General features: G+C 39.9%; 1 protein-coding gene across 1 annotated transcript in view; it reads right to left on the minus strand.

Moving 5' to 3' along the window:
• SMCHD1 (structural maintenance of chromosomes flexible hinge domain containing 1) overlaps window positions 1-359 on the minus strand; it is a 65,435-nt gene extending 65,076 nt beyond the window's left edge. Inside the window, exon 1 of the mRNA XM_014938694.1 lies at window positions 211-359. Coding sequence (XP_014794180.1) covers window positions 211-216 — 6 coding nt within the window. The 5' untranslated portion in view covers window positions 217-359. The remainder of the gene's footprint in view (window positions 1-210) is intronic.
• Between the last annotated feature and the right edge of the window lie 10,843 nt (window positions 360-11,202).

The raw sequence follows: 11,202 nt of genomic DNA on the forward strand, positions 1-11,202 counted from the left end.
GGGTTTAATATTTTTCCTAGAACTTTTTTTTTTTTTTTTTTTTTTTTTTTTTTTTTTTTTTTTTTTTTTTTTGAAAAAAAAAAAAAAAAAAAAAAAAAGAAGAAAAAAAAAAAAGGTGGTCTTTCTATTCACTGTACCATAAACTACTGAGAAGTGACCAAATATTTTTCCCTGTATTAACTCAGAACACAGCTTAATTCCAGAACTTACCTTCATTTGCTTTCTCAACTTAGCCAAACTGCCTGTACTCAAGTAGTTTGGGTTTTTACCTGATTAAAATATGTTTTAGCAAGCAATTGGAATTTTAAGGAGGAGGAACTGTCTTACGGGTAACCACCTTGAGGGCTGAGGAATGAGACAGAACAGCTCTGCTTCAGACTGCACAACTACAACAGCAATAATCATAAGCTAGAGGATGTCCCGTATTTAATTGCACTCTTTTGAGACATTAAACCAACTAAGTATTTCTTAATGTTGGATACACATTAAAGCCTTTGTTCTTCAATTATATCATACATTTAAAAAAATATAATCAAGATTTCTTTTAGAAAATTCTTTACCATTAAAACACTGAAGTATATTCTTTGAACCTAAACAATCTTTGTCACTTTTCTGCCTCCAACTTCCGACTATATTTCTGTAGCTTTGGACTTTTTATCCTGCTTCCTCTACATCTGCCCTCATTTTTGCACCCTGATGTCCAACACTAATCTCTTTCTCTAAATACTAAATTAAATATCTGTATTTTCCCATGCCTTTCCAGGTCTTCGAAACTTAAGTCAACTCTAGTCTTGTTTAACTCTATCAACCCCTTCAGTCCTGCAGTCATGACTCTGACACTGCTTTCTGCACTTTTATCCCAGAAGCCCTTACATTCCCTGTAGCAGCTTGCCCTCATCATTTCCCATACCTCGTTTCTTCCACCCCTAGTACTCAAACTCACAAAAATATTTCTAAAACACTGAGGTTTCATTAAAAGTGTGCTTTCCATCTTTCAGTTACCTTCTCCCTAGTTGTGATTATGTTAAATAGTTAGTATCCAGTAGCAAAATTAGCAAAATTGTCAAATTTCTCGTAGCACTCGGTGAAAGTGAAACAAATGGAGATGACACAAAGATTGATGTTCATACTTAAGACTCTGGATAATTATTACTTTTTAACTCTTCTACGTTCACATCTCTTCAACTTAACCTCTCACATTACACAAATATCCACATGGCAAATCTGTGCAGAAGAAAAAATTGCTTAGAGCAAGAAAAATAAGCAATTAAAAATATACATACTATAAAACTAAGATCTAACTGTGCCACTCAAGGTTAACGGTTAATATGGGATAACTGAACTGGAGAGTTTTACATTTGAAAGCACAGATAATAATCTTTTCCCTCCGGGTATAATTACAACTTCCCTGTTTTCTCTAAACCTTGCTCTAAAAACCTTCTGAAGAGCACAGTATTTACTTTAAGGCACCAAGAATTTAGGATGAGTTGGTGCATGCACAATACATCAGCCTGCTAACGGAGCAGGGGCAGCCTCCCCCTTCTGGTCCTCCCCCCGTCTCCATGGGTGAGGACCTCCTCACCTAAGCCGACCACAAAGGGCCCGGCAGGCAGAGCTACACCCGTGTTTCCTGGGTGAGCCCAGCAGGACTGTATCTAGCGGCAGCAGGTCCCTTCTGCTTCACTCCAACCGGCTGTCATTTTGAGATAAGCTACTAGACAGGTTCATGGAACAAGTTTGGCAGTCCTAACTGCAGATAACCTGCTTTTCTTGTACATGCAGCAACTTAAGAGGTTACATCCTTTGTAAACTTCAGCCAACTAAGAAAATCTCTGTTTGAAAGATTCACTCGTATATAAGACCTATGTGATTTACTTCCTCCTTCTCTCTGTCCTATGCTATTAGTTATCCCAGCCCCTGTCTCTTCCCACTATACCAGGCTGCAGTGAGGTGGCTGCACAGTTGTCCCATTCTGTGGATGCATTCATCAGGAAGATGATTTGGTCGTCCCTGAATAAAAGCAAACCTATTGGGTAATTTACTTGAACAGCTGATGATGTTTCATTTGATTCTGATAAGCAATGTTTGGTCAAATGTTTAATTTCTCACTAAGACTGTTGCATGTAAGAGACATCATGGTATCTCTTGTTGACTTTATATGGAGTGTGGGTTTCACGGCTGAGCCCCTTTTAGCCTAGCATTGTGCCCTTTCACAAAGATGCACTCAGCTCTTGACTTCAGAAGATTCATGTTACAGCCTAGCAGTACACTCAGATTATAAACCTGTTTGTTATTCTTTTGCAAATTGTCCAGATGCACAATCATGATCTAGCTTTTGATGCCAACAAAATCTTGAAGAGTACAATAGAATTGCTATACTCAGAAATGCCTAAGCATATTCACAGTGGAAGTATGTTTTGGAAGTTACTGTGCTAAAATATCTAAGCAGAAAGCTTTTATGTGTCAGATACCAAAGAAAACTTCTATACTTTTGGTAAAAAATAGAGACAAGCTCCAAATTAATCCACAATCTAGGAGAAAATAATAATAATAATTTTTATTAGTAGTAGTTTGTTCCCTAAAAGGTGAGGTAGAGATATGAAAACACAAGGATTCCTAAACTATTGGTTACATATGATCACTACATGGGAAAGTCAAAATGTTACGAAGATGAAAAGTTATATGCATACAAAAGAGAAAAAAACCCTCTAAATAGTATGGAAGATTATATCAATGAACCAAATTTTGAATAGTCTGGGAAAACAAGTAAAGCTGTTCAATAAGAGCTGTTAAAATTGTTTGCTAAGCCATGCTTGGAGGTGTACTGAGTGTAGACCGCAGGGTTTTGGTGCCAGAGGGTGGTAGGGGTGACCAGTGCAAAAGGAGGCCACAAATTGCCCTGAGCCAGTCATGGCCAGTGCCAGATGGCTCTCAGACCAATGGAAACAACCCACTGCATGCCAACATTTCAATCAGAAGGGCATACGGTGCATCTGCTCCATCATATTGGGGAAGCAAGAGGAGACATTGCTAGGGACAGCAATAAAGACACATTGAAAGGAGGTGCTCCATGCCAGAGCAGGGATGGCCCCAAAGGTGCTGGGGCCCATGGCAGATCCATGTCAGGGCAGGGAATTTTCCCTCTCTGTCCTCCTACTCCCTCTGGGCTGTAGCCTGTGGGCAACCCAGCAGAGCAAAAGAAAACCAGTGAAGAGCATGGAGGACGAGCGGCCCCAAAAGGTAACCCTCCCCGTGGCCCTGACCTCTCATGCTGCCTGTTGCCTCACCAAAGGAACTGGGACCGTCCGCACATTCCACACAGGGAGAACAAGGGAAGCTTAGACCAGGAATGGAGGAAGAGAAGCGTATGACAGAAGATGAGCTTGGAGAAGAGGGAGGAAAGGCATTTCCCTAAGTGTTTGTTTAATTGTCCCCTTCGCCCCCCAGATCACTAATCAAAAGTTTGTGTTATTTTGCAATAAGTTAAATTAAGAAAAATTTCCTTAGTCGAGCCTGTTTTCTTCACAGCAGTATGTCAGTCATTGTACTTATGAAATGATACATAAGCCAAAAAGCTGTCATTGTTCAAACAAAAGCAATGCATTCTTTATAAATGGGAGGCTCAGTCTGGAGCACTGGCGATGTTTCATGATAAATAAATAAAGCTAATAGCTTTCAATTTGTTGGTGGATATTTATGACAAGAGATTAATACAATGCTAAAAGGTAAGAATTTGAAACAGCCAAATGAATGTCTTGGGCCAGGTGCCCAAGAAGCTTTCAGCAGAGGCAAATATATGGGACGGTATATGAAAGAGTGAATTAATTGTGATCTCTCTAACCCTTAAATCTGAATCAAGGGGCAAGGTTCAATCTACATACTTGCTTCCATCATAGGTTTTCTTTATAAACTAAAAAAAAACAACCTCAAAACAAAAAACAAGCCCACAAGCCAAAGACAACTCCTCAGCAGCAAAGACTCCTTCAAATAGGCCTCAGTTTCTTTTCTCTTTCATATATTAGCACATAAGCACCAAAGCAAATTCTGCTATTTGATGTGAATACGTACCGTGAGGCTTACCTGGCTACTAAGCTAACTAGAACACTTAACAGAAGTCAACATAGATTTCACCTCTAGATTTACCATCTGCCTTGGAAAAGGTGTTCAGCAACCAAATGTTCAACTTTGTGTGCATACCATCACAGCTTGCAACAACACGGATAGGCCTGAAGTGGTAAATGAAGCAGAAATAACACACTGCCGGCTTCCAGTGGCCCTACAGACTATTACTATAAAATAACAACTGCTGGTGCTGACTGACTTTGCAAATTAAAGGAATGGAATAGTCTCACACATGACAGCTGTAAAACAGTGAAACCGAAACTACAATGTCTTGAGAGGTGACATTTAACCCCTTTCAACCCAAGCCTTTCCAACACAAACAGCTGCTTCCTACAATAAGGAACTTCCATAGCTTTAAAATGCTCTGTCTCCTCCTACAGTAACCATTCCCAGAAGGCAGATGCATGAGAATTATGTAAAGAACTGGCCTCAGAGTTTGGTGATGTAGCCAAGGGATAACAGAGATAACAAACACACAGCCACCTCCCACAAAGTGGCACCTAGCCCAAAAATAATTTTCTGGGTAAAAGAACCTGTACTGCTAATGTGAACCTCTTAAAGGGAACATGAAACTTATCAGTTGATTGTAAAGAAGTCTAGCAAGGACATTTTCTATGCTGTTGTATATAGCTACTCATTTTCACAAAATTTATCTACATACCTCAGCTACCCAACACGATAAAAGAAATACAGATTTACTTCGAGCATTCTACAGTGATCCAGCCGCTCCTTTGTGGGGACTTGTTTAGGAATCTAAAAAATGAACCTAAATGCCACAATCAAATGCTTGAGAGCTTTGTATCCTTCTGTAACTTTGCACATGATTAACAATGTCTCATGCTATTTGCCAATTTATCACCTGAAAGATATACATTGACCAGTTAACTATCCTGCTTTGTGCCGCATGAGAAAGAATTATCAGTCCAAACTGAGAGAAGTCGATTATATCAACAAATGGATGAAACTATAAAACGCATTTAAGGAAAAGGATTTTTATTCTCAAGTCACAGATTTTCAAACCAATAATTGTCTTTCCGTACTGCTTATGGATACTCACATATTTGTACGATCTCTCAATTATTCATGCAACTAGATAATATTAAGCCCATTCATACAAATTAATAAAAACAAAAAGTAAGATATAAAAGATTACACAGAGACCAAGTAATTGAAAACAACTGTATGTAACTCACAAGAGGGCTAATCAGACAAACTTTTCCAGTTCACTGTTGGGTCAGCTAGTCTGAACAACCTACTGAGGATCACTCATGGTAGCAGAGCAAGTAGAATCATCTTTAATCATAATTTGCACGAGCTTGCCTAATGTCAGAACATAAATGTATATCATCTTTGAACACCAAAAGAAAGGGAATCCAAAAGTCCAGAAATGCAGTGGCATTCAAAAAACACAGAAATTATTTCTAAGCGTTTCTTGGAGCTCAAAGGAGAGTTGTACAGTACAGAAGCATAACAACACCCAGTAGCCCGTTAACTTCTGGGCAGATGGTCACCAGAGATAACCTACAGACAAAAGTCAGCAAGGAACACCAGTTTTTTGAAACATTTTCCAAACATCCTTTATTGACAGTTACCTCTATCTGAAAAACCAAGTTACAGAAGACAACATTTGCAAAGCCTGAAGTGCCTTGTCCTCTGTCCCACTTAATATTTTCAGTACTTTCAGAAGTTCAATTGATACACTTAAATATTTACAAAAATGTATCAAATAAAGGTCTTAAGAAGTTAACAGATGGTTCAACAGAAACACTAAGAGCATTGCTACCTATCAAAAGATCCTGTAATAGAAGTTTCTATCCTGTATCTTAAAATAAAGCTTTATCATAATTTTGGTGGAAAAATAGAGAGCAAAAGAAGGTAAGGAAAATTGCGTGACAGAAGCTCTCTACAGAAGCCACACATAAATCTATGACAATCTACTCAGACAACTTTTCAAGATTTGCAAGATTCAACAAACAGAAAAAAGCTGGAGACCCTAGAATTTATGCAAAGAGCATGCTGTAATTAGTGGACTTATTCAGAGTCTGGACAAACACAGGAGCTTTCACCAGACCTTTACAAGCCATTGTGTCTAAAAGCACAATCATAAATGAGTGCAGCTACCAGCCAAAATTTTGACATCAACTACATGCAGCTCCACCATGAAGACTCTTTGTATAGCATCACCTGTTACAGTAACAAGAATTCAGATGCCACTCTTCAAAAGCAAAAAATACTTGATCACATCTAGGAAGTTGCACCTGGATAACTAATGCTAACAGAATGCAAATACTCTGCATCTGACCATTACCACCAGCACTCAAATTCAAGCAGGAATTGAAAAACCACCCAGCTTTCCAAATCAGTCAACACATAGTAAGGTAGTACCTAAGTTCACAAAGGTATGCAAACTGCATCCTTCTTCCCACTGAAACGTCAGTAACAGGGATGCTACACAAAAGCATTTAAGTGAAGCCTGAAATACAAGACAAGTTTCGGAAAAAACTCACAATATTGTTGCATCTTATACATGCCTTACAGTACCTTCAACAGCTTCTTTAAAAAACAAGGAAAAACTTGTTCTGTATATGCACACTTTTTTTAAATATATCTATTTTTAGTTTCTGAATATATAGAATCTTGGAAAGTGAGTAAATGAACACTGATTTTATAATATAAAAATATAATTATTACAGGATGGATTGATTTCATCATTAAAAACAAAAGCACTTTTATTGAGCAAATTTCAAATGAGAACAGTAGTTTAGTAAGTAATCCAAATACCTCTTAAAGACATTTAAGAGTTACCCTCTGATGTAGCACAAATTGCCAATGTTTTTTCACTGTTCACAAATAATTTCATTATAAATTCTTTACTAGGCACTGGTAAGCAAATCTTATACATATATATATAATTACAGTTATAGCTTGAGTTTCCACTGCTGCTGTGCTTCTTCTCCATATCCCCTCTTAATGAACATCCTTATTTGCATCTACGCTATTGCTACCATGGAATTTATTTTGTCGACTGGCAAAACAGGATATATTCCTTCAAACAAGGAGGTCACAACAATGATGAAAAGTTTCACAAGATTTAAAGAAACACTTACAAATGTGTTCAATTCCTATTTAAAAAGCAACACTAATTTCAGTACCATTAGCTCTCTTCAGACTGGTACTTCACCAAAAAGAGTCTCAAAAATACCTTCACACATAACAAAACTTTGGTATGCTTTTCAGCACAGATACATTTCTGCTTTAAAAGAAGTGTGACCTCTGTAAGTGCCTGGAAGGATTCCTGCCAGCTTAGCAAGAAACTGAAGTGCTACAACCTCACTGTGTACCTGGACAACACAAGCAAGGGACCTAGGATTACCTGCCAACAAAGTTTAGCTCAAGTCTGCTCATTGCAGGTAAATATTTTCCAATTATACTCTAAACATCAGGACAGGCATTGACCCAATAAAAGACAACAGGAAGGCATACAAGCAATAGTTCTCCCAAGAAGAGGCAAGACTCCCTATTTTGTTGACTTGTTAACCTCAAAACTTCATGGTTCTGGAGACTGAAATTAAAAGACCGCTGCACCTATGTTCAAATGGAATCGTCAAGCTCACAGAACATTTTTGATTAAGAGGCTTCTGGTTTAGTATTGCACACTGCAAGGAAGAAGAATGAAGACCACATATGCTCCAGCTTCTTTTATGAAGATTTTTTCTTTAAATTTCTTTCCCCCAGGAAAGGCTAATTTATCAGTATACAAAGCCACATCCAGCCACGCTGCCATGCATTATATTGTTAGGGGACAGTAAGAAATTCATAAGGTGACAATGAATATTTTCTTCAAAAATCAAAATGAACAGAAGTTTCAAAAATTAGTAAAGAACATTTTAATAATAATGGAGGAATGCTTTTTATGACAACAGACAGAGGATATGAACCAGCTCCCTAATCCACCTATCAGTGTCTGAATCTGTTGTCTCAAGAATCCGATATTTTGCTACACAAACAGGAATATACTCACTTTCTCTCTGCATTATGAAAAAACCCGCAAGTCTCGGAAAGTAGCAGCCTAACACCATGCCAACAGGCATTCAAGCATTTTCAACCTGGGATCATCACATACCACAATCAGGTTTCATTTAATTATTTTTTCAAGATTTACATTCTCCTTTGACAACTAGGTATCCAGTTATATCCAATGGAATTCTCTTACACCACAGGAAGATGTTCACTGCAGGAACAGTTTCAACAGCCTAATATATTTCTGGCGCCCTTGTCAGACATTACCACCCCCATAGCCCAGTTGGCAAACTGGAAAGTCCATGTGTAAAATAATTTAGTCACTTTAGAAAGTGATAGTAGAATAATTTAGTCGCATGACAAACTGCCAATGGAAGTCAATTTAAAGCTGAGCCTGTACTGAGCTTGAGCCACTGGACAGGATACCTGTGGAAATGAACACTGCCAGATATGCTATATTTGCCTGATCATGCACTCAGGTCTCTAATAGCTTTATTTAGAGAAAGTGAATACAATGTTCCACCTCATCTTAGCCTGAACAACTCAAAACTTGCATATCAAAAAAACCGATCTTCCTTCCTGAACTTTCATCACTTCCCTGGTATGTTTTCAGCACCACGGAGGGGGGAAAGTCTGTCCCATGAAGGTGAACCCATTCCTAGCCCTCTGCCTGAAAGTATTTAGGTGCAACTTTCAAGAGGCCAAAAATTCTGCACTTTGGAGTACAACACCCAGAGAAACACAAATAATGCGCTAAACTCCCAGAGGCTCTGAGATGCCAGAACACTCTTCTAGAAGCCTAACAAAAACTCATACACTGCTGGTGTGGGAGACATCAGACATTAAACTTTCCAGACCTCAGCCTGTCCAGTTTTCACTGTATCAGCATTTACTGGTCACATCAAACCACCCGAATGCATATGGCAGCACATTGAGGCAGTTAGACCTCTACACGTGAGATAATGAAGTCTCTGAGGTGCAAAGAGTCACCACACTGAAATTAGCTGTGACAGAGGCATCCCTGTGTGTCAACACATTATTGGAGAAGAGCATTCTCTAAAGGAATGACCATTGGAGGTTCTTCCTGCACAGGTTTGTAAGAGCACTGACTCTATCACCCTTAGCACCCCTAAACAACCACCAGGGCTAGTGATAAGAATCATGGTGTTGACATGGGAAGAAACTATACTTGAAAAATTTACTTTCACAGGCACCAAATCCAAACACACCAAGTTCTGCTTTGCTGCGCCAAACTTCTCACACACTACGTTGCACACCTAAGCGTTGTGCTTAATGGCACTGAAGTCCACAACGTCAATACATTTTTGAGATAAGAAAACTCTGAAGCAGTTTGTACCCAAGATTTGCCACATCTTGTGATGATGATTATTTTTGGGTAAAACTGCAAACATGCCAAAAGGACTGTGAACTACTGAACACTATGAGGCTGCATGGAGTGTGCAGCATATATATAAAAAGAGCCATGAAAAGGAAGACTCCCTTGTCGCAAATCAGCATTAACCTCAGCCCATCAATTAAGTACAAACGCGAAGAAAAAAGGTGAAACATCAACATATTTGCCCTGAATACTGAAAATATGCAATATCCTTGCAATTCATCTGCTAGGTAGTTTGAGATGGGTTCCATTAAGACAATTCTTGGAAGAAATCACATGATATATATGAGATATGAACCCTACAATGATGCTCCATTAAGAGTAAGTTGGTTCTTAGAAGGCCACAAACCTGCCCCGCTGGCTAACTTCTCAGAATGTTACTCTGCATGAAGTGTATACTGATTTCTTTATTCCATTCAGTTACTTGTTCTTCCAGCCTTCTAACTCTAGGGACACTAACACTCCATAGCCAAGTTACTGCTGAGTAGTAACACCCTAGGTAGCAGTGCAGATTCAGTACCTCTAACAGAACACGACTATGCCATTTTGAACACTGAAGTAGAACCGTGCAAGGAGGAGGTAGCCATGCATGACAGCTATTGCTGCCGACATTGATAGCTCAAAGCAACCCATTGCAGCAGGAAACCATTTCATTAAACGCTGTTCAGACATAGAGCAAACCAAGCAATTTCTTCAAAGAGTTTATATCCTTGAGAGCAAAGTGCAAGTTACGCTGGATAAAGAAGAGCAACAAAGCTGGTGAGGGGTCTGGAGCACAAATCTTATGAAGAGAGGCTAAGGGAGCTGGGGTTGTTCAGCCTGGAGAAAAGAAGGCTTAGGAGAGACCTTATTGCTCTCTCCAACTACCTGAAAGGAGGTTGTAGAGAGGCGGGGGTCAGTCTCTTCTCTCGAGTCACAGGCAACAGGACAAGAGGAAAAAGCCTCAAGTTCCATGAAGGGAGGTTCAGGTTGGATACTGGGAAAAATTTTTACACTGAAAGGGTTATCAAGCATTGGAATGGGCTGCCCAGGGAAGTGGTTGAGGCACCATCCCTGGAGGTGTTCAAAAGATGGGTTGACATGGTGCTGGGGGGACATGGTTTAGTGATGGGTTTTTTTTGTCAGAGTTGGGTTGATGGTTGGACTAGATGATCTTGAAGACCCCTTCCAACCTAGGCGATTCTATGATTCTAAACTAAGACAGAATGGTTTATCAGACTAAATTAGCGCACAATCTCCAACTGCTTCCCCTGTGGGGCCTCACAACACAAAACACACGCAAGGCGGCTGTAACAGGTTTTATGGCATTCGTTAACTTCCTGAGAAAACAAAACCACGACAGAAAAAAGTAGGCAATGCCTACTGGTATCACCAGCGAACTAAAGCAAACAGATAGATAGAAGATAGAAACCTCCGCCTCCCAGAGATCCGAAGGCGGCGCTGATTTTCGCGTGAAGGGGAGGCAGAGGAAGAGCGAGCAGAAGGGATAACGGGAGACAGCGAAGAACCCGTTCAGAGGGACGGCTGCGGGGGGAAACGACCGGCGCTTACCGCCGCCACCACGGACAGCAGATACAGCCACCGCCGCCGGTTCCCCGCCAGGGGGAGCTCCCGGGCCGCCCGGTCGCCTTCCCGCCCGCCGCCAGGGGCTGCTCCGGCCGCCG

Source organism: Calidris pugnax, unplaced genomic scaffold (genome assembly GCF_001431845.1).
Source record: "Calidris pugnax isolate Ruff unplaced genomic scaffold, ASM143184v1 scaffold13, whole genome shotgun sequence".
Lineage (NCBI taxonomy): Eukaryota > Metazoa > Chordata > Aves > Charadriiformes > Scolopacidae > Calidris > Calidris pugnax.